General features: G+C 42.4%; 2 protein-coding genes across 2 annotated transcripts in view; both read left to right on the top strand.

The window, feature by feature from the left end:
- The window catches only part of crocc2 (ciliary rootlet coiled-coil, rootletin family member 2), a gene marked incomplete at both ends in the record, with an annotated part of 47,311 nt that extends 43,029 nt beyond the window's left edge, over positions 1-4,282 (top strand). Inside the window, 5 exons of the mRNA XM_080430532.1 lie at positions 646-795; positions 894-1,094; positions 2,343-2,474; positions 3,257-3,436; positions 4,199-4,282. Of these exons, the coding sequence (XP_080286658.1) occupies positions 646-795; positions 894-1,094; positions 2,343-2,474; positions 3,257-3,436; positions 4,199-4,282 (747 nt within the window). The remainder of the gene's footprint in view (positions 1-645; positions 796-893; positions 1,095-2,342; positions 2,475-3,256; positions 3,437-4,198) is intronic.
- A 3,378-nt stretch (positions 4,283-7,660) lies between these two features.
- sned1 (sushi, nidogen and EGF-like domains 1) overlaps positions 7,661-24,206 on the top strand; it is a 45,663-nt gene continuing 29,117 nt past the window's right edge. The window contains exons 1-5 of the mRNA XM_080431380.1: positions 7,661-8,257; positions 17,845-18,132; positions 19,945-20,085; positions 21,773-21,935; positions 23,534-23,659. Of these exons, the coding sequence (XP_080287506.1) occupies positions 7,874-8,257; positions 17,845-18,132; positions 19,945-20,085; positions 21,773-21,935; positions 23,534-23,659 (1,102 nt within the window). The 5' untranslated portion in view covers positions 7,661-7,873. The remainder of the gene's footprint in view (positions 8,258-17,844; positions 18,133-19,944; positions 20,086-21,772; positions 21,936-23,533; positions 23,660-24,206) is intronic.

The raw sequence follows: 24,206 nt of genomic DNA on the forward strand, positions 1-24,206 counted from the left end.
TTTGAAACATTTTAATATTTATTCAGGGCTGTTAAATAAAAACAAATTCCATGCGTTGTATACTTTTATTTCAAGTTTTTCTACTCCAGTCCAGCTGGGGATCTTTAATTGAAACTGCAAAATAAGATGAATCACTGAGCTTCCATTACTGCCCTTTGATTTACAGAGCAGCCGTGTAACCTTTACAGTGAAGGTTTTTTTTTTATTTACCTTCGCTGCCGTGGTTTTCCTGAAGGACCTCAAAGACTATGCAATAAAATGCTCCGGAAAGCTCATTAATTCTCCAAGAGCTTCTCAGGAGAGCTTTCAGAGCTTAGTTGTGGGACTGCCTTTTAAAGATGCTGTGCAAACATAAACATGGTATAAAGATTGGTATAAATCTCTTTTATTTTGCTCAAAACCCATTGGCTCATGCCAATAAAAAGGATGGAGGGGAAAAAAATGAAAGAAAATCCTGCAATGTTTTCCTGCAAAAAGCAATGGAAAGGAACGACAGAATATGAAGCAAGTTGAGAATTCGACAATTCAAGCGTGATCCTGAGAGCAAACTAACGTTTGAGGTGAAAGTTGGTGGACTCATTACTCCACTACTCAGTACACGCTCCACCAGTTTGTCTTTATAATGTGTTTGCTTGCCTTGCACAGGAACGTCTGGACAAAACTCGAGATGCCCTTTCAGAGAGCAAGAGGCTGAGCCACATGCTGACGGAGCGGGCCCAGAACCTCCAAAGGGCCCAGGAGGACTCCGAGCTGAGGGGCTCCGAGCTGGAGAAACATAACAGGACCCTGAAGGAGGTGAGTCAACCCCGGCGACACGGTCGTTTGCAAAACAAACAGGATATACAGTAAGTAAAACAACATTGTGTGACGTGCCTGGGTGACCCTGTATGCAGGCCCTGAGGCAGAGGCAGGAGGCGGACATGCAGGCCCAGGACGGTGCTCTGCAGCTGCAGAGGGACAAGGAGGAGCTCCAGAACAGGGGGATCGGCCTCCAGGGCTCCCTGCAGAAACTGCAGGGCGAGAGGGCCGAGATGGAGAGGGCCCTCGCCCGTCTGGGGAAAGACAAGGCTTCTCTCAGAAAGTCACTGGAGAAGGTGAGCTGTCCCTAACCTCTACAATGCTAGGTTTCCATTCATTTATTTATTTTACATTGCATTAACCCATTCAATCCAGGAACGCATCTGTGTCATTCATTTTAGATTTGAGCTATAGCCATTATTTTATACTTTGGCTATTCAAAAATCATGAGAATTTGTGCAAATCTTTGAATATATATATTTTTTAAGCGAACATTTGTAACTCAAATCTTTGCTTCTGGGGGGGGGGGGTCCCTGGAACAAAATATTCTGAGATGGGGGGGGGGGGTCCGCGACCAAATACATATCACTTTGGGTGGTCCTTGACATAAAAAGGTTTGAGAACCACTGATATTATAGCAACATATACGGCTTTCAGAAAACTGTTTCTGGTACCTTGCATGGTTGTCTCTGCCATCTGTGTGTGAAGAATGGGTGAATGTAATGCACATTGTAAACTCTTTGGTTAAAGGCACAGATACGTAAGCACCATTTACCGTTTAGATTTACCATTTAAAGAACAACGTTAAATATATCTTCCCAGGCCTGGGCCGCGGCGAGGTGGTCCAGGCACCCTAGGCTGCAATGCCAGCCTGACACCGTGTCGCGGGTTCAAATCCCGATCCCTACGACCTTCGATGCACGTCTCTCCCCATTTCCTGTCAGTCTACTGTCCTATCATTAAGGCATAAAAGCCCAAAATCAAATCTTTAAAAAAAGGTTTTTATATATATATATATATCTTCCCACCCAGTAGCACAATAACAAAAACAATTACAAGATCAAGGCAGATGGAAGCTGCTAACAGGTCACGAGAGTTGGCAGAGTGATCTATTTAAAAAGTAGCCCTGTGTGAAGCAACAGCACGGTTGGAATGTCGTCTTCCGACCAATCATATTGCTTGGCCGAAACTACCTGCTGTCAACAGGTTCCGAGTGATTTGCGGGCTTGGCTGCCGATTCCTCTCATTTCACTTGGAAAATAAATCCTTCCCCAGACTCCTTGCCCAGATATGACTCTACGCTTCGCTTTTTATTAGCCTATTATTGTTTGTTCCCTTCTCCCCAGACCCCTCTTTTTCTGTCACAACCTGTATAAAGTGATCTTGAAATGATGGAAACACGGAGATGTACTGTGAGAAACAAGCTGCCGCCACGGGCACATGGGGGCTTTCTGCTACACACATTACGGCGAGGCTCGCACGTGAGTGCCGAGGCCGTCATGGTAAAGTCATTGCTGCCGTTGTGTGTGTCGCTCTGCTGTCAGGTGGAGCTGCAGAGGCTGAGGAGGGAGGAGGAGGTGGCGCTGGCAGGTCAGGAGAGGCAGCAGCTGGGGGATGCCGTCCGCAGTCTGGAGCAGGAGCTAGCAGAGAGGCAGGTTGAGATGCAGACCCTCCAGGTGAGAGGGCCAAAGATCAACTGGCGACAAGCGATTTCTACGGCAGTGTGTTGAGGGTCCCAAGGGGGTCCCCAGCAAAATGAGTTACCATACTATCAAAATCTGTTTAACCACTTTAACCATACATACATATCACATCAGCTCCTTGAAAATAGCTACATGCTCACAACAACGCGTCATGGTGTGAGCTTGAAGATGTGCTACTTTATTAAAAACAATTCTGGTGGAAAAAAAAAGATTTTGAATATTTTTGAAACATTTTAATAATATTTTCAGATGGGGGTCTGTGGCCACATACAATTTGGGGGTCTTTGATATGAAAACGTTTGAGAACCTCTGCTCTACGGAGATGATAAAGCCCGTGACTGTGAACTACTGTGTAGGAATGCAACAGTTAATCGAACTACTCAATTTAATTGATTATATAAAAATAATATATTTTAATAACAATTTTGGATTTTGGGAAAACATTTAAAAAATGTATCATTATAGGAAACAAATATTATCGAATATAGCTAAAATAACATCTACAAGGTCACAACGTGTTGCGATGAGATGGGTTTTGAGCTTTTAGAAACATTGTACACCAAAGTATAAAACAGGTCTTAAGTCATTCATCACCAGACTAATCGATTCAGTCGATTAGTCCATTTTTTGTGTCAATTTGTTAATATATATTTAAAAAAACATACTTCTCTCTTATTCAATAACTCGAAAAGTCATTGATAGAATAATCGCTAAGAAAACAATTGATAGTTATACAGACCTAAATGTGTGTTCAGGCCCAGACCTCCCAGTTGGAGCACTCTCACTCCCAGCGCCTCCTGGAGGTGACGGCTCGCCATCGCCAGGAGATGGACATGGAGACTGATCGTCTGAGGGGCGGGCAGCTGCAAGTGGAGCGGGCCCTGGAGAGCCGGGAAAAGGCTCACCGTCAGAGGGTCAAATGCCTGGAGGAACAGGTACTGTGTTGTCATCTTCAGTTGTCAGCCTTTAAGTTTCTGTCTATGTCTGCCTACACAGCAAAATCCAGAAACCTAGCGTCCCTATTCTTGGCATGTTATAATAATAATAATATCTTTGATTCATTATCTTTGATTTAATATCTTTGATTTATATAGCGCTTTTCTAAGTAGCAAAGTTGCTTCATATGGGGGGGAAAGAAGAAAGAAATCAAAAGTTATGTCTAAGTGTAAAAACAGTCAAAACAAGGGGGTGAGGGGTTAGCTGGGGAAAGCAATCTGAAGAGGTGGGTTCTGAGGGTGTTTTTTAAGGATGAGAGGGTGGGGACATCTTTGATGTGGTTGGGTAGTGCATTCCAAAGGGAGGGGGCTGCACCCCAGGTTCGGCACTGGTCCTGGGGATTTCCAGGAGGTTGGCATCACCGGACCTGAGGGAGCGGGAGGGGACATGATGATGGAGGAGGTCGAAGAGGTAGGGGGCAGGTAGGTTGTTGAGTGCCTTAAGCTGAACATTTGGCAAAAATAGGCAAACATTCAGCCAAAATAGCCAATTGACAAGCTCAGAAGCTCGTTGTGGCGCTTTGTGTGAGTTTGTCGATCAGCTATTTTCAGCCTGAGGGAAAAAAGGAGAGGACCAAGTACAGTATAGGCCTCTGGGGAACCTTTGTTAACGAAGTGTATAGTTTAAATGGTTAATTGTAAGAGTGTAAACATGAACCTCAAAGAACGATGCCTCTTTGACTTGTTCACATCCCATAATAGCTGCTAACACTGAAGGAGCAGTTGGACCAGGAGATCAGAAGACGGCAGGCGTACGTCAGTCAGATGCTGCAGCCCAGGCAGTGAAAAGCAGCCCTGCATGAGATGTACACGGCCCTCATGGTCTCCGTGGACTCTGTTCTGTTGGCAGCGTCCCAGGCAGCAACAGCAACATTTATGTTTTAGGCTAGATCTGCTTCTTTGGAGCACATACTGTACACACGACACACGCACTCCCAAGCATTTTGCTCCCACACACAGGCACACGTGCACATTGGATTACTTTAATCTACAGGAGAGCTCGACAACAACAAACAATGAAAGTCTTGTTTATGAGTTGGACTAGATGTGCCAAATTGTTTTAAGGATTTCCTCTCACAAGCCACACAGTAGGTGTTTCTACTGTAGGCTGTTCACTCTGTCTCCATGTTTTATGTGTTTTTTTTTTTTTTAGGGAAACAATGTGATGGAAAGTTTCCTGGCTTGGTGCTATTTGCTACGCCTTTGTCAGTTTATCACGCTCACACATTCGTCTTCCATTGCACTGATCATGTTCTAATTTATTTATAAAGCACGTTTCATATTACTTTTTCAAATCAATTATTTCTATCCTAATCCTGATTTGTTTAATGGAATGCTGTTTTTAACAGAAATGGGTTAAAATAATAAAAACATTGTTTTAATAATAATTCAACTTTGTTTGTAAATTTGAATTGATCCCATGGTCCTCTGATGTCTGATTATTTCTTTAAGGGTCTATATATAACCCATTCACTTTGTGTATTTTCACATGATCAACATGAGCTATGTTTCACATTGTTGTAATTGCTTGTATGGAAAAAGATAATTGTTTCATATGAGCATAGTCATAATAAAAATTCAGACACAAAGTCAGTGAGATCTGATAAGCTATGTGGTAAATTTTGCTGAACAAGCAGCTTTTTCCTTTCCCAAGTCTCATTTATTTAGATGTTTCTGTAAACTTTGCGACAGATCAGAGCTGCTCCCTCATGTCGTTCGAGATCCAGAATTGGGTTTGCAGTTTGCACCAGTGGTGTAAAGTAACTAAGTACATTTACTCTAGTAAAGTACTGTAAGTTCACTTTTGAGGTACTTTTTCTTTACTGGAGTATTTCCTATTTTCAATACTTTTACTTCTACTCCACTACATCTCAGCAGAGGCAAATATTGTACTTTTACTCCACTACAATTATTTGAAAACTTTAGTTACTTGTTACTTTGTAAAACATACATTAACCACTTAAAGGGGTAGTTCACCCCCAAAATAACTTTTTTTCTATTGATTACTGACCATCTGGAGCCTTGAATTCATAGATATTTTTTTGTTTTTGTCACATTCCTAAGCCAATAATTTGATTATAATAAATGTGTCCCCATTGATTCCGGTAGGAGACACAAATGCATTTGTGTCTCCTACCGGAATCAATGGGGCTAAATTTATTATAATCAAATAATAAAGGAAGGAATGCGACAAAAACAAATAAATATCCATGAATTCAAGGCTCCATGGGGTGAGTAATCAATAGAAAAAAAGTTATTTGGGGGGTGAACTACCCCTTTAAGCATTTGAAAATAGCCAATTTACAAGCTCACAAGTTAACTCATCGCTTTGTGAGGTATTGTGAGTTTGTAGATCTGCTATTTTCAAAGGATTATTATACATTTTATACATGAAAACCTGTGATATGGGACCTTCTGCATAATGAGTACTTTTACTTTTGGTACTTGAAGCACATTTTGATGCCAATACTTTTGTACTTTTACTCAAGTAAAAAAAAATGTGAGTGCTTTTTCCACCACTGGCTGGCAGTTTGCACCAATGCACCATTCAAACTCAAAGGCTCTCTGTGGATACATACAGAGATGTGGGTGAGAGGATGACCTTCGCTCTCTGCTGCCTGACTGACTGCGCTGCCTCCCAAGGAATTCTCTTCCAAACATTAACGCTCGCTCCGTGCAGTGTTGCCATGTCCGCTTATTATAAGCCACTTTGGGCTTATTTTTCTGTAAAGTTGCTTGCAAATAATTGTTAGTTGCGGGTTGCGTTTTTGGGCTTGTTTCCTAATGTTGTTTAAACCACTGGTTCTCCAACATTTTCATGGCAAGGACCCCTATATTGTATTTATCCAGTCCACAGACAGACCCCCCCATCTGAAAATATTTTGTGCCAGGGATTTGTGTTAAAATGATTTTATTATTTTTTTCCAATACTTTTTTTTTCTTCTCCAAGATCATTATTTGCTTTTTTTTTAATGGCAGATCTACAATCTCACAACGCATCGCGATGTGTTGTGAGCTTGTAGATCGTCTATTTTCAAATCTGTTTGCATAGACCTGGTTGCTATTCTCTCCAAGAATCTGGCAACACTCGCTCTATGCTTCCGTGGGGGGCATCCATCGTCATTCCTTCAGAGTTTGACTGGGGCAATCATCGTGTTATTATCCCTGACATCCATAAAATCCTGAGTCAATTTTGTGGTCTCTCTGCTTTGCTGATTAGAAACCGCAAAGAAGTATTTGTAACTGTGTGCTCAGCTCTCACCCACATGTGCATCTACTTTAAGTCATTGACTTAAGCACTACGTACGCGCGCCCGTTCATTCACTGTTAGATTTATCACAAATCACAGCCTTTCACTCTACTTCTTCTCGCAGCGCACTTGTGTTTTCATAAGCGCGAACATGCGTGTTTTCTGGCTGTGTTACACGCGGCTCCGGTATGCCTAAAGTAACTTCACTCTGTCAGGGTTTTTCGGAGGAGAGAAGTAGCGTTGCCTGATTTTGTGAGAGAAATAAGCAAGCCAACTAGGTCTAGGAAAACAAGCCCAAATGAAGCAACATATGAGCACTTTAAACCTAGCGACGCGTTGTGAGCTTGTAGATATGCTATTTTTAAAAACTCCTGCAATAAAATGTGGAACATTTGGAATTTTATTCCCAACATTCTAACAACACAAATGCTCCCTGGAACAAAACATTTTCATGAAAAATATTTGAGAACCACTGGTTTAAATAATAATAATAAAAATTTTGAGGCAAGCCTAAACAAGCAAGTACACTTTTAGAAACAAGCCCAAAAAACCGCAACCCGCAAACTACCAATATTTACAAGCAACTTTACTGAAAAACAAGCTCAAAGTCGCTTATAATAAGCAGACATGGCAACACTGCAGGAGAGAAGGGGGAAGCCTTGTCACAGAGGTTCTTTAAAGCAGCCCTTTGATTATCATAGCTCCGCCCAGTGCCGATCCAGTTACCAGCCCGGCGGAGGCCATTGGCTGGAAGTGGCTAATTATGCAAGGTAGTGAATCCCTACGGGGGAGGTGGGGCCAGAAAGTGAAAGAACTCCTTTGGCAGGCAGAATAGTAGAGCTTTTATTGAGGATATTTCTAAAAGCTAGCCATCAGGGACCAAATCGCTGGATTGTTAAAAAAAAAAAAAAAAAAAAAATCACGAATCACTCTCTCTGCTCCCCCCACTTTTTTTTTTCATTCCCTCCCTCATTTCATGTGTGAGAGACACGGGGAGCAGCAGCACCCAGGCAGCAAGCAGAATGCAAGGGATCTCCAGTATTCCCCTGCCTCAGACTCACTACTGAGGGCCACATAGAAGACAGACAAGGAGAATACAGACGAGGATTCGGCAGGGGTTGCCGTGGATGAGAGAGAGAAAGGTGTCCTGTCCTGTTCAGTCCTGCTCTGCCCTGCTACTGCTGCTGCCTCAGGTGTGTGTGTGCGTGGTGGTGCGTGTGCGTGCTCCTCCCTCCCCTGTGCACCACACAGTGCCTATAGCTGTCAGCTCCATCTCTCTCTGGGTGTCTGAGGCCATGGTGTTGGTGCTGCGAGCCCTGCTGCCCTGCCTCTGCACCCTGCTGCTGCTCTCCCTGGACCGGGTGGCACCTGCCGTGCCCCTGGGGGACTTCTACCCGTTCGGCCGGGACCAGGGGGACACGCTGACCGTCGCACAGGACGACGGAGGCTCCGGGCTGGTGGAGATCGCCGTCGCTTTCCCGTTCTTCGGCGATAGACACACGGGACTCTACGTAAGTACGGACCGACCAGCGGGGGGACGCGTTCATTCATTCGCGTGCGACAAGTTGCGCCAGAGATGCTGCTGTAGTCTAGTAGTAGAGTTGTGGACAGGGTTGCCATGTCGGCTTATTATAAGCTACTTTGGCCTTATTTTTATTTTTTTTAAAGTTGCCTGGAAATATTGGTACTTGTGGGTTGCGTTTTTTTTTTTGGTCTGGTTTCTAACGTGTACTTATTTAGGCTTGCTTCCACATTTTTTAAATTATTATTTAAACCAGTGGTTCTCACTTCTCACATATTATTTTCATGTCATGGACCCCCAAATTAGTATATTTAATTTGTCCCTAACCCCATCTGAAAATATTTTATGCCAGATTTGTGTTGATAGAATGTTTAAAAAATATTCCAAATATTCCACATTCTATTTCAAGATTCTTTTGAAAGCTACAAGCTACGTTTTTAGCTTGTAGATTGGCTATTTTCAAATAGCCGATGATTTAAAGTGCTCATGTGGCCTAAGTTGCCTCTTTTGGGCTTGTGTTCCTAGACCTGGTTACTTATTGCTCTCACTTAACCTGGCAACACTGTGCTGTAGCCTGGTAGAGTTGTGGATGTGGATGCATGAGCCGACGCGCACATGTGCTCACTTGGCAGTCCTGTCCAACTGACTGACACGGCGTGATTCCTATTAGAACCAGTGGTGGTAAAAGTACTCTAATGTTTTACTTAAATAAAAGTATCAATTCTGCAATGTATACTCTATAACTCTGTAACAAGTAAAACTCCAGAATTCAAAATGTACTTGAGTAAAAGTACAAAAGTGTAGTGTGGCATCACAAATACACTAGTACCCAAAAGTACCGAATGTCCCATTTCACAGGTTTCAAATGTATTAAATGTATTCAAATCTTTTGAAAATAGCCGATCTACAAGCTCACAACATGTCATGGGTTGTGAGCTTGTAGATCGGCTATTTTAAAACAGCCAATGTTTAAATAGTGCTGAAGTGGTTAATGCACGTTTGTTTTGTAATAATAATAAAATCTATAAGTAACTATAGGCCTACCAACTAGTAACTAAACGTTTTCAAATGATTGTAGTGGAGTAAAAGCACAATATTTGCCTCTGAGATGTAGTGGAGTATGGAAAATTGTAAATACTGAAGAAAGTAAAAATACCTCAAAATTGTACTTAAGTATAGTACTTGAGTACATGTACTTAGTTACTTTACACCACTGTGTGACATCTTCTTCACTCTCCATCATTGAGCTCCCCTCCCTCGCTTTGAGGTGACCCTCCTCACCCCCATACAGAGAGACTAGCGTGTGATTGATTTACATTTTTATTGACAAAAAATGCATAGCCAATAAATACTTGAACATATTTGTACACAACATCTGTCAAAAGCTCGAGAGCTTATTTTAGAGAGAGAGAGGGGGGGGGGGGTGTTCCACTTTTGATTTGGCAATGTAAACGCGTGTTTTCTCATGCCAATAAAGCCCTTTTGAATTGAGAGAGAGAGAGAGAGAGAGAGAGAGAGAGAGAGAGAGAGAGAGAGAGAGAGAGAGAACATTATTAGTCTAAACGTGTTGGTGAGCCCCTGTTGTAAGTCTACAAAGAGCTGTAATGAGGAAATGACAGTTTGTGTTATAACTGCTGTGGAGCATCTGTGAGCTGTTCTGTTTGAGTTCAGAGCAGGGGGGAAATATGCACACTGGAGAGAGAGAGAGAGAGAGAGAGAGAGAGAGAGAGAGAGAGAGAGAGAGAGAGGAGGGGGGGAGAGAGAGAGATGTAGGCAGGGGGTAGAGAGTGAGAGAGAGACGAGGGAGAGGGAGAAGATGGGAGAGAGAGAGAGGAAGAGCTCTTGGGAGGAAGCTGAATGGTTTGACAGGGATTTTCGCGCACCACAGTGAAACCCACTTTGATCTGCCTTTGTCATGTATGGGGTTCAGTTCCAGCACATGGGAAGACAGAGCCCCTTTAAATCAACACCACCTGTTGTGGTTATCCCCTCCCTGGCCCCACCCCCTCCACCTCCCTCTCCTCCAGGAGACCCCGCCCACTTTCGGTCTCCTCAAACCCTGACAGAAGAGGCTGAGACACCATGGCAACAATCGGCAAGTTCAAAGTTCACCTTGCTAATCTGAGCATCCAGACTGTGGTTGAGTGAGATCAGTGTCTCGATGCAGAGATATCACAGACCCACACATTGTGTGTGTGTGTGTGTGTGTGTGTGTGTGTGTGTGTGACTGGCACACACACACACACACACACAAGTGCATATTAAATACACAATAACATAATTGACACTATATATTATTATATATTGATATCACAGTTGATCACGCCTTTGTTTTGACCATTATATATCTTCCATTGTGGCAGCACAAATAGCTACACCCGGGTATTTTGGGAGTGTTTTCATTATGAGTGTTGCAATGAATCCAGACTCATGTAGTGTGTTATCCTATAATAACACATCTATTATCCTACAATAACACTGGAAGACAATGGTGAAGCCAGACAAGACAAGATGGATGTCAACAGAGGTTGCGCTGTTGATCTCAGATTAGATTACTAGGGCTTTGATAAGGATCTGAGTCATTCACACTACAATGTGCTGTGTAAGTGGTGAAGTGATATGCTGTTACACATGAAGCACAAGTAATTTAGAGTCAGATAGACCAGGCTGTAACTCTGTATCCACCAAAGACATAAAAGACTGTGGCAGGCACTTGAAAATTACAGTCACGCTCGTTTTAAATGCTTCACCTGAATCCATTAAACATCTGCTGTAAACCAAGCGAGCCACATGGCGACCTCTGCCACAAGAGAGCGAGCTGCGCTGAGCAGGTGATATTTCAGTGAACACTAAGGGGCAAATTCATATGGATAGTTTCTCCCAGGAGTTCATTCCAAGCCTTTGGGCCACTGCCACATGGAAGCTGTAGAACCAAGCAGCTTTTAGGCGGTTCGTGAATGTTGTCTCATGGTATTATCATAACTGACTCTGTTTAGCACTCCATGTGCTTGAAAGTATTTCCGTGAAACCCCTCACCGCAGCTCCCGTTAAAACCCTTAACCCTCTCGTTTCCTCCAGGACAAACCAAACGTTGCTGTCTTCTTATCGTTGGCTGGTGTGCCTTTGAAATGCTAACCGTTCCACACAAATGTCATTGAACCGAAAAAGCTCTTCCAGACGTTGGGACAGTCATGGTTTCTAGTATCACACCAGTATAAACACAGCGCTCACACACCTATAGCTCCCACTCCAGTCCCACTCCAACCTAATCAGGCTGTCCCTTTGTTTGTGTCTGGGAGTTTTCACATTACTAGGGTCCCCCCCCCCCCTCACAAAGGGTCCCTCTCCTCCCATGACTCAGATAACAAGGTGAAGGTCTTCCCTGCAGACCGGACCAGCTGCTTTATCAGAGAGGCGACCAAATCCCTTTAACAGAAGACAGATGCATCTGCAAAGTGTCTTAGGGGCTTCCAAACAATGCAAATAACGGATTAACTAATCTTGCGGATGGCTGTTGTTAACAACGTAGCGGAGAAGGTCCAAGGTTCGAGAGGACACATAAGTCCACAACTTTAAAAGCAGATGTCAGAGAAGATTGTTAAAATCTAAGTTATTTACTGGAGGCAGATAACCCTTTAATAACAACCTCCACACAACGGTCATGCTCTCAAAAAACATTTATTGTGGCAGAAAAAAAGTAAAAAACAAAACAAAACAAAACTCACTTACATGGTATAACATACTGTATATAATTAATCCAATAATATTTATGGGGTAAGGTTCTGCTTGCCTGTGTTATGAAGTCAACTATTAGAGGAACTCAAATAGGTTTGGGGAAGAATAATGCCAAGGACAAACTCTAACTGCTCTGCTCACAGATTTGTAACATCTGCTAATGCTCATCTGCTCTTTTTAAGAACTTCAGCTCCAGTTTGCGCAACTTCAGGCTTTGGAAACAACTATGAATGGCTTGGTGTAGTGTACATTATATGAGCCTCTGTGTGTGTGTGTGTGTGTGTGTGTGTGTGTGTGTGTGTGTGTGTGTGTGTGTGTGCGTGCGTGCGTGCGTGCGTGCGTGCGTGCGTGCGTGCGTGCGTGCGTGCGTGCGTGCGTGCGTGCGTGCGTGCGCGCGCGCGTGCGCATGCACGTGCGTGTATGTGTGTGCGTGCATGTGTGTGCGTGTGCAGCAGTACCTATGTGCATTTCATTTAATGCTGAAATACAGAAGTATTAAGTAATCCTAACTTACATAATATGCTTGGAGAAATGTCCGGATGAATCTTAAACAGGGACTGATTGTTGATATAGCCTATTAAATCTATTATTATTATATCTATAGTGAACTAGGTTGTATAGTTTCTATAGCATGACAAGCATGTTTTATGATGGTTGTCCCAGAATAATGCCACATTGTTCTAGATAAGGGACTAATGTCAACATTAACCACTGACCCTGGCATCCCAATTTTGGGCATTCATTTATGAATGTATTTATTAAGAAACTAATGCCGAAAATAGACGATCTGTGACGTGACCGCGTACTGTGTGAATGGCCCATCAAGCAGCAAACCACTCTCCATTGATGTCAATGGCAGTTGCCACCTGACCGTGTCCTGTGTGAACGGCCCGTGTAGCTTGTAGAAATAGGGCTTAAGTGGTTAAACTATTTGGGGGGGGGGGCACAGGTGACCTGGGTTCAAAGTCCAAGTGCACAGTTCACAGCGCAGATACTTAACTGGATTTCATCACATTGTTAGACAGCGGCTGCGAAACCTCGTTTTTTTGACAAGGAACGGCTAATGTTTTCCTGAGCTGATCCTCGGGTACCTTTTTCATTTAGCGGTTTGCTTTGGCCTGACTTTTCCCAGATGAAAGTTTATTTTTGTCCATAAATTACTTGGCCCCGAAGAAAAAAACCACCCAAGAAAAACCCGGCATATATCCGGCAAAGAATTCCCCAAAAATAACAAGGGTGTTAGAAGAGTCAAGTGGCACCGTTGAGAGTAAAAGAGAGCGAGAGTGTGGGTGTGTGTGTGTGTGTGAGAAAGAGAGATATAGAGAGAGAGAGAGATGCTTCTTACAGCTGATTTATACTAATTTATACTACCAAAAATAGCAGATCGCGCTGTGGATCGTGCTGCGACCCGTTGTGAGCTTATAGATCGCATATTTTCGGTGCACGACGCGACGTGCAAGCGAGTACAGCTGAGGCTTTACAAGGCTGATTGATGGTACCTCTCCCATGTGAGCCTGACCTTGGTCATATTACAGCATAACACAAGACAGTGCTGAGCCCACACGCTCTCACATAAATGTAATACATAAACCGCCCCTCACTAAATGTCTGTACTAGTTAGAGCCTGGTGAAAAGGTCTGATTGCTGATTAGAGCGATACACCCAGAGTAAATCCACAGAGGAAACGAAAAGGCATGTGATCATATAACTAAAAGGATAAGTTGCCAAGTTCAGTCATAGAGGAATTATTTTAACTCCCCTTCAGGTCGTGACCATGTCAAAATAGGCCCATATTTAATATGAATCCTCAACCAGGAAGGAATAGACTTCTTTAAACAGTTCCAGATGCGAACAGAGATTGGATTAGGCGACTAAATGTATTCCGGTATTGGAGTATAAAGTCTTTTTGGTGTTCAGCATGATTTCCTGCACTAATTTCGCTGTGAGATGGGTGGCTTCCAGACCGCTGCCACCGCAGGTCCCTCATTAGTGGGTGTGTGAAGCTTGTTCTCCGTCCGTCCCCTCCTGTGCCATTCATCCAACCCTTTCTCTTGTTCTCCCGGATGGATCAAACAGAGCTCCGTCCGGTCGACCCCGGGGCCGCTGCCCCTGCAGACCGTCATCTCTCTCTCTCCACATAGGCCACGTTCTCACCACATCGCGCTGATGCAGAAGGGAAGGCTGCGGTTGGGCAATTAACTGAGCCCCCGTGCAGGGCCAAACAAAACTTCCTCTGCTGTTTTTACAGCGAAGTCCCAGAAATTATGGTTTCCATACGCGTGAGGGGAAGCAAAGCCTGACCACTCTGACGTTGCTTTGTCACCGTCACATCACCAGTGCCCCCCTACCTCCGAGGACGGAAAGGCAAGGTTCGCACCGGCGATTAGCAGAAACGGGATAGGTGGCACGGGTGGCAGCGTCTGCACCTGCTGATGATAAGCAGGAATGACTCCATGAATGAAAGCCTTTCACATGGCCCAACAGCCTTCCTCTCTCGTTCACAGAGACAGGCCGCTCTGTCTTCTTACTGACCTCTCTGATACAGCAGGCTACACTTGGATTACCATGTTATCTAAAATACTAAATAATCAATTAAATGACCAGAGCAGTTGCAGCTACACAATGCTGTACAATGTGTGGGTTAGTTAGTTAGTTAGATAGATAGATGCTTTATTTGTCCTTGCGGAAATTCATTTTGCACCAAGCAGCCATCAGGACACAAAAATCACAGTACATACATAAACAACTGCATGATGCATAGACAGATCACACAATACATTGACAATTTCCTCTCTTACAGAGAGGAAAATAGAATAAGCTACCAGTCATAGTTCGAGAGGCATATATCATATATCACATTACACATTATGTGCAGCACTGAGACCGGGCCTGTTTGTTCAGAAGTCCTATACTTGTGGGGACAAATGCTCTCTGAGCCTGAGCTTGCAACTGTGGTACTGTGTACCGTCGTCCTGACGGTAAAAGGCGGTGTTGACTGTATAGTAGTGGCCGTGGGTGCGCTCTATCCCTAGTTGTGCACTGGGGTTGGTTGTTGCAGTACTTATCTTCCAAATTAGGGGGCGCTCTTAAAAAATGTTGATAGCAAAATTTGCAGTCACAAGGTCAGAGACTAACATCACTAATGTAAAAGATTTGTGGTAAGAGATATTGTGTTTTTCATTACTCAAAGTACAATGTAATATATCTTTTGTTTTTGTAGTTTGTTGATGTACTTTAAATTAAACTTTGCAGCTGAATTTGCTGAACTTTACTGCTGTCTTGTGCAACAGTAAATGTTTTGTTTGTTCCCTTGGCTAGCAGAAAGTTGTTAGCATGACCTCTAGCATAACACCCCCATTGGGGATGGTTGTCACACTAATAAGCTTTATTGGTGAATTGTTAAAACATTGCAATACAAACGCATCTCCATTTGGCCAAGTTATGTTATTGACTCTGTTTATGAATACAGAATCTTGCTCATAGGGTTTGTTTTAAAATCCTGGGTTCTAAGACTTTGTTGCTTTTGTGACTCTGTTGGCGAGACGCCTTATTTTGACCCATTGGAAGAAAATATATCCACCCTCCCATTCCCGCTGGATTTGTGATATACTGTACTTTTTAAAATTTGAAAAAATTAAGTACACATTGCGTGGCTCTATCTCAAAATTCTATAAGGCATGGCAGCCTTTTCTATCGCACGTTGATAATCTTGCACTTGAGCCCCCAACGGAACCTGAATGAATCTGTAACCTGCATATTTGGCAGTAGCCAATCTGTTGTGTGATAAACCCTTGGTGTATACCTGCTTGTCACCTCACTGACATGTACAACTGCTTTCAATGAACATACATGTGCTTAACTCAATGTAACGTTTATAGACCATGGACTGTTTTCTATATACATGTTATTGGAGATTTTATGTTGTGTATTTGTTTTGTTGTCTGTTGTTGTTTTCTTTTATATGTGTTGTCTGTTTTGTTGTTGTTTTGTTTTGCTGTTTATATCCTATTCAATTTATATTTTTTTCTTACTCGAGATCTGTCTATCCTGTTACTTAATAATTTTGACCTTTTGGAGATACTCTGTTTACTTGCTTCAGTAATTACTGTATTACCTGTGAGTATGTAAAAGAACAAAAATTAATAAACAAAACGTTAAAAAAAGAAGAGAAAAAAAAACATCCTGGGTTCTATAGAAATTTGTCATACATGATTTTAAAGCAAAGGATTTTTCAGCAAATGTTTGCTTATTTTTGCGAAATAATATTCACCTATTTTTGCCGAAATATCCGGCTATAGACCATATTCACACGGCGGCCATGTTGGCATTTTGCATTGAAAAAACGGGGTGGCATTTCATTAACTTAATAGCAAAATTGTCTATTATGACATGCCCTAATATTAGGGACGCTATGGGTTCATGTGGTTAAACCAAGGGTTATACCACAGTCACCATCTTCTCTGTGTGAACTGAACTTATTTGATTGCCCTCTCTCTGGCTTTGCTCTGTTCTTGGTTAAAACCTACTTTTTCTGATATTTCTTCACTTGAGTTATACATGCACACATTGGACACTTTAGGTTCATACAAAGGGATATTTGTAGCATATAATTGTCTGGGTGCTGTGGCTTTCACTTTTGCAATCATAATTTACTGCTAGATGCGTGTAATGTGAGAAATCTTCAAAATCAACTTTAACCTACAGTTACATTCATTGTGAAATGCTGTGTGGATAAAAGCGTCAAATAAATGTTTAAATTCTAACAGGAAGTTGATACTTCTTGATTTTCAACACGTGCTGTAACCGCAGGGCTGACTACGCATTTCTCACTGCGGAGATATGTGGACAAGAGCGAACTGGGTTCAGCCTTTTGGTTACTTTAGTATTGGCATGTGTCTGAGGATTTTTAAAGACAGTTGAACGCCCGTCCTGGTGTGACGAGCATGCAGGTGTGTGAGTAGAAGGAGCGGGGTTTTCGCAGCTGCTGTCATTTGACAGAATAAAGCTTGCATCTGTTCGCTACATGGGAAGTGCAAACATCCGTTATGGGAGCGCCCACTGCCCTGTGCTGATGTTTGCTCCCCAAGGTCAGAGGAACTCTGCCTGCCTGGCTTCGCCTCGACCTCCTCAGCAGCGCAGATGACAGGGCTTTCACTTCTGCCATTTCATGATTAGAAATACATTTTGATGTACTACTTTTTTAAAGAATATTTTGAAGCCATTTCCGTTTTATTGGACAGGAGTTCGGAAAGGGTCAAAAGGTTACATGTGCAACACAGGCACTCGGTCAGATTTGAATAAATGACTTCGCAATTATGCAGTCAGAGCACTCCCTGGTGGGACCACCAAGCTGCACTAAATTGTCTGTGATGTTTCACTTTAATGTGGCATGTTTGAAAAACAAAAACAATAAATCATAGGCTACTACAGACGTATAACAAGAATGCAATACAGTGCAGTGCAGACTTCCGACCAAGGCCTAAAGCTCACCCCAGTTTGTTTGTTTGATCATTTATTTTGTTGTTTTAAATGATTTATTTTTGGGCTTTTTATGACTTTATTGATAGTACAGTCGGTAGACAGTAAACGGGGAGAGAGAGATGGGGAATGACACGCAGCAAAGGCCGTTGGTATCTGGACTCGAACCTGCGACGCCTTGTCAGGCTACATTGGAGCCTAGGTGCCCGGACACCCCCAATTTGTTTATTTGAAAGTCGTAATGGTGGTGCTAGAGGAAGGTAATGGGTGATGGGTAAAGTCAATTACTTTGAGTGGGTGCATTAATGTACAGAGACAAACTAACTGACTGTACCATCTGATTCTCTGCTATCTCCCTCTCAGGTAAACAACAATGGTCTGGTGTCTTTCCTGAGGGAAGTGTCTCAGTTCACGCCAGTTGCTTTCCCAATCGCCGGAGACCGGAGGGTTGTGGCACCGTTCTGGGCTGATGTGGATAACCGCCGTGCAGGGAAAGTGTACTACAGAGAGAGTACAAATCCCTTCATCCTGAAGAGGGCCACAGATGACATCAGGACCTACTTCTCAGACTTACCCAATTTCACAGCCACATGGACACTCGTCTCTACGTGGCACCAAGTTACTTTCTTTGGCGGCAACTCTGTCACACCGGTAGCTATACTTTGACACTTCATATTACAGTTTCTCCTATTACAATGTTACTGTTATGACAGCTGTGAAAGAGCTGCAATGTGCTAATTGCTCTGCAACTTCCATGACAAAGATCTGAAGCTATAAAATAGATTCATGGGTTAGGGCTGCACAAGTGTCCTGGGCAGTATGAGCTAGTTAAAATATATGTTACATTCACATTGAACAGAAATTCATATTGACTTCTACCCTAATAGCCATTGACAAATTGATAAAGAACAGACTTAGAATGGTTATTGCACAATTATTTATAGGAGGAACTAATCGGTTAGTCGACAAATCTTACGACTATTTGATTGATTGATTGAATATTTTATTTGGCAAAAAAAAATTTACATCACAATTACATTTATAATACTTTGTCTAAAAGGTCAGTCCAAAAATGTCCTCGCGGTCTTGTTTCCATTGGGGTCCTTGGTATTCAATTCATAGACAATTGGCGACTATTAGTTGACTAGGAATTTCCTTTGTCAAATCCAGGCCTACTGCAGTGGTTCTGGCTCTGGTCCCAGAGACTTGTGCTAGGAACTCACCAGGCGCGCAAGCATAAGTGCACGGACGCTGATTTTCTTCTGCTCCATGTTAAAGGAGTAGTTCACCCAAAAAATGACTTATTGTCTATCAATTGCACACCCCATGAAGCCTTGAATCCATTGATTTATTTTTGTTTTTGTGGCATTCCTAAGCCAATAATTTGATTCCCGTCTCCTGCCGGCTAATGTATCCGGTAGGAGACACAAAGTAGATTATTTGTGTCTCCTACCCGATACACACCTGGTCATCAAATTATTGGCTTAGGAATGCCACAAAAACAAAAATAAATCCATGAATTCAAGGCTTCATGGGGTGTGCAATTGATAGAAAATAAGTCATTTTTGGGGTGAACTCCTCCTTTAATGAATGTAGCCGTTTTCACTGGCCGTGCACGGACGCTCTGCTCGTGCATGTGATTTTTTTTCCCGCTCGAGGCAAAAAAAAAGTGGTCCCAGACAGGGCCAGGTTTGGCCCAGTAGCGACTGTAGCGTGTGAGCTACACTTTTTGGTGGGTTCCCAGCGTTAGACACTTATGGATCCATCTTTACATTTTCAGGGTTAAATTATCGATGGGGTTGATTGCCTTTGTGTGGTTACAGTATGTGTAGAATGAAGTCCAGCATAAACAGTTCATTCCCAGGTCCAGTGCTGAAAACCACTGGACATTAACACCAAACCTTACAGCCATGATGAACTTTGGCAGAACCATGGACTTGTATTGCTACCAGGCTATGATATTATTCCAAATATTATCTTCTTATATCATCTTTATTTGGTGCGTCTGTTTTCTGTGTGTTCTGTGTACTTTTCACCTATTTCAGTGGTGTCATCTGTGTTTGTGTTAAACTGATAATGGTGACTTGATTTTTGTTACACCAAAGAAAGGTAATATAACATGAATACAGCCATTTCACTTTCCCAAACTTAAGTATGAGTAATATTTTTATACCGTGCTTTGTTTGCATTTGTTTTTGAGCTAAAAGTGTGATTTGTGAGACCTCTTTTACCATGCAATGAGAGTGAAGAGAATCACCACTCCTGGTTCCTCGCTCACAGAGCACAGAAGCAACAGAAAAAGATGATAAACAATATTTGACTTATATCATGGCCAGGTAGCTATATAAAACCCAACGTTCTAGTTCAACATCGCTTTAATATCAACATTATATCAATAGTGCATTGTAAGCAATTGTAATGGAGGATAATAAGTTAAAAAGATACCTGTTCCTTTGCATTTAGGTGAATACTTTCCAGGTGGTGCTCATCACAGATGGAGATCTTTCCTTCACTATCTTCCAGTATCATAACATCACGTGGACCACGGGCATGCATGCCAGCAGCGGAGGAGACCCAGCTGGGCTGGGCGGGATCGCAGCACAGGTAACATCACCTGGCTATTCCCTTAGATACTCTAAACCACCATGTGACAGTCATTACGCCCTATTTAACCCTGAGCGACATCAGGGTTCAGGCAAGGTCAAGATTCTCATTTACAATGGCGCCAAGCTTACCATAAATAAGAAAAGAGAAAATAAATAATCAAAGAGATTAAACTACATTAACTCTCGTGTCCCTATTTTAGGTATGTCATGATAGGCAAAAATATTTGCGATTTTGTCACGGTGCGACATGGTATGAGCTTGTAGATCGGTATTTTCGCTATTTGTCACACGATGAAGTATAGTCGAGTATAGTTTTATTTGTATTTTTTTGTTATTTTCTGAGCTTTTTTGAGTCTTTATTTGATAGTTTCAGTGGAGAGAGACAGGAAACACAAAGGGAGAGTAGGGCAGGGGCATGCAGCAAATAATCCAGCTGGCCGGGAATTGAGCAGGTGTAACAGCCCAATATATACTGTATACCCCCGGCCAAACTATACCCGGGGTTAAGTGGGCTTGCCTGTTTTATACCCCAGGGTATATTCTGGGCTAGTCCAGTCAAATGTTTTATGGTCATGATTCACCAGGAGCCTGGGCTTAAAATAATTTATATAAATATTTTCAGAAATCTCTATGGGAAAAAATGAATGGGGTTTCTATCTATGGCACCACAAAATGGCCGCCACTGCTATGCCCTATAGTCTGGGCTACAGGGGTAACTCCTAGGCTAGCCTGTTTTATACCATGGGGTATAAACTGGACTAGCCCAGAATATACCCTGGACGGTGTATAAAACAGGCTAGCCCACTTTAACCCTGGGTATAGTTTGACCGGGGGTATTTTGGGCTGTCAGGCATTATATTAGAGCCTATGTGGTATGCACACTAACCACTTGGCTATCAAGTCGCCCCAGTATGTAAGGCTTAAGTGGTAAAAAAAAAAAGTAAAAAATAAATAAACGAAGAGATAAAACAAGAGCAAATAGTTACAAATGTAATCAAACGAACGAGCAAAGAAACATTGCACTGTCCAATCAATGCACCATTCTGAATCGTCCAAATCTGAAATAAATCAGCTTCTAATGAGAAACATTAAAGTAATACAATGCAGGTCCACAAATAACGATTTTTAGCAGCCTCTGCTGGTCATCACCGTCACTGCAGGCCGTTCGTTTATTCCTGCGTTACCCAGAATTCCATTTGTTTCAAAAAGCGTTCTTTTAATTGTCTCTTAGCCAGTGGAGCTTTAGTTACCGTGAGCTGTGTTTTCTTTTTCTGTTGTTTTTCGATCTTCAAATCCTACAATCTCTTAAAAACAGCGTGAGATTCCTTTTTGTTATTAGCGCGGTAGTTCCTGGCCAAACAGGAAACCGGTGTGGTAGTTCCTGGCCAAACAGGAAACCGGTGCATTTCCGTTTCCGTTTTCCGGCCGGATGGCGTCATTTTCGCGGGAATGGCTAACCTAACCACCGTTTCAATAGAAAATAGTTTATAAAAGGCTTTCGGGGGTGAAATTCATGGAGTGGGTGTTGTGAAACATTTGCCACTCACAAAAGATATACAATTTAACTTTAGTTTTGTTGAAAAAGTTACCTAGTATTACTTTAAGCATAGTCTCTGATCATGTCTTCAAACAGCAACTCCAGTGATGGTTTGTGATGTCCTGTCTCGCCTCTCCTCTCCTCCCAGGCAGGTTTCAATGCCGGCGACGGGAAGCGCTATTTCAACATTCCTGGCTCTCGCACCGACGACGTGGTGGATGTGGAGGGAACCACCAACGTGGGCTACCCGGGCAGATGGGTCTTCAGAATCGACGACGCCCACGTTGAAGTGGGCGGCTGCAACGCCTCTGGTGAGACCTGCATCCAAGAGAATGGACACTCAAGTGTTGCCGTTTATTTTTGCCATCTTGATACCATTTCATCTTGGATTCTTCATTACAAAAAAAAATGTAGGCATTAATACTAGGGGTGGGACGATATATCGATATATCGCGATACTTTCTCCCGCGATAAATAATCGATACACTGCCGAAAAATATCGATATTAATTTTTTTTATTTATTTTTTTTAGTTTGTGATACGTTGTTTTTCCTACTCTGTATTTGTGTAATGATGATTTTGAACTGTTTGGTGCTATTTTATGTGTTTATGAATTGAATACAAGGACTATCGTGATATATCGTTGGTGAATTTTCATGCAATATATCGTGATATCGCAATATATCGATATTTTCAGATATCGTGATATATCGTGATATATTTCTTGCAATATATATCAAATATCGTGATATCGCAATATATCGAACATCGTCGAATATCGTGATATATATTGTTATCGTGGGCCTAATATCGTGATATATATCGTATCGTGAGGTACCCATATCGTCCCACCCCTAATTAATACGCAATCACGCAGAGCGACTTACAGTAGCCAAAAATGTTTGCCTCCTTTTTCTCCGAAAATTGTTTTTTCTTAATTGTTATGCCAATTAAGTCTTCCCCACACATTTATGTGTTGCCACTGCTTTTATTCCCCACTGACTCATCTACAAGTGAGGAGCCCCCACCGAGAAGCTGTAACACCTCCGTCCTACTCCTCCCGTTCAACAACTCCCGCCGACAGTCTGTAGGAGTTGATAATGCAGCAAAGATCACCCTCCCTGCCTGGTTTCCCTCCCCCCAACATGGCCGATTGTGTTCGTTCGTATGGACGCTCAGCCAAGCCAGAGGCACCGCAGAGGATTCAAACCCCTAGACCAGACCGGAACTTTACCCCTGCGCCACCCGATTGCCCTTAGAATGAACCCTAGCTAACAAAGGACAGGGTAAATAGTCATATAAGTGGAGTCAGTGCAAAGAAAACAATTTAGTGCTTCAAAGTAACTAGGATACCAAGTATACCTAGCATCTGTCTAAACAACTTCTATCTAAATAACATTCTTACCATTTGTGGTCCAGCAAACAGTGTATATGTCTACCTAAATTGATGCTGGTCATGTTTTTTCATACTCTACTGCCATAGCTTACATTCAAAAAGCCTATTACTGACATATACAAAGAAGCAGCTGACAATGACAGGTACCAGTAATCAAAAATAACCAATGTACTATTATATGGCCAAAACAGGCCATATGCTTGTCATCCACAGCCACAGCAGTCATACTTCTCGCTGGCTGGGTATAGATTCCGGGCAAGGAACACTAACGTGTTGACCTTAATTTCTGGGCGCAACAAGGTGACGTGTCAGCGTGGAAAATGACATGGAAATAATGAAGAGAATATGACATTTCTGTTTGTTTCATCCAGCTGTTTTTATACAAATCAATGGAAACCGTTTTCATAATAATGCAACATAATTGTGATCAGCTCTAATATATCTGCTGTCAGGTGATTATGTAATAATTGTGACAGGCCTGCTATTTATTAGGCTATTATCCTCTGTTTACAGCATCTGTGTGTCCTCACCTTCGACCATGTCTGAACGGGGGTCAATGCATCGATGACTGCATCACAGGCAACCCTTCCTTTACCTGCTCCTGCTTGGCTGGCTTCACAGGACGAATATGCCAGATAGGTCAGTTACAGCACTGGTTCTCAAAAAGTGGGGGTCCTTGGGGGTGTTCCAGGGGATCCTGACTCCCAAGCAAAATGTGTTAATATAGCATCTATTTTCAAAAGAATCTTGAAAGAATCTGAAAAATGCAACACATTTTAACAACACAAATCTTGTATATGGCAAAACATATTTTCAGACGGGAGCCTGCGGCCAAATACATATTAATTTGGGGGAGCTTGATATATATTAAGTTGGATTTCCTAGGGGGGATGGGAGGAATCCATCATCATTTTTTATTGTTTTATCTCTGCTTCTGGTCAGACTGAATTAAATGCATGCATTTCCTTTTGTAGACTGTCTGATATGCTTGATCTTGATGTTTGACTATCACAATAAATAATTTAACAAAAAATTATGTCAAGCAAATTAACCCAGGCATTCCTATTTTGGTCAAATTTGTCGTAATTTGTCAATATGGCGACAGTCTACAAGCAAGTCACATCTGCTTGTAATCCACGTATGAGGTCCCCGCTTGAAGATCAGCTAGTTCCGCTATTTGTCGTTA

The sequence above is a fragment of the Gymnoscopelus braueri genome (assembly GCF_963280865.1).
Source record: "Gymnoscopelus braueri genome assembly, chromosome: 6".
NCBI lineage: Eukaryota > Metazoa > Chordata > Actinopteri > Myctophiformes > Myctophidae > Gymnoscopelus > Gymnoscopelus braueri.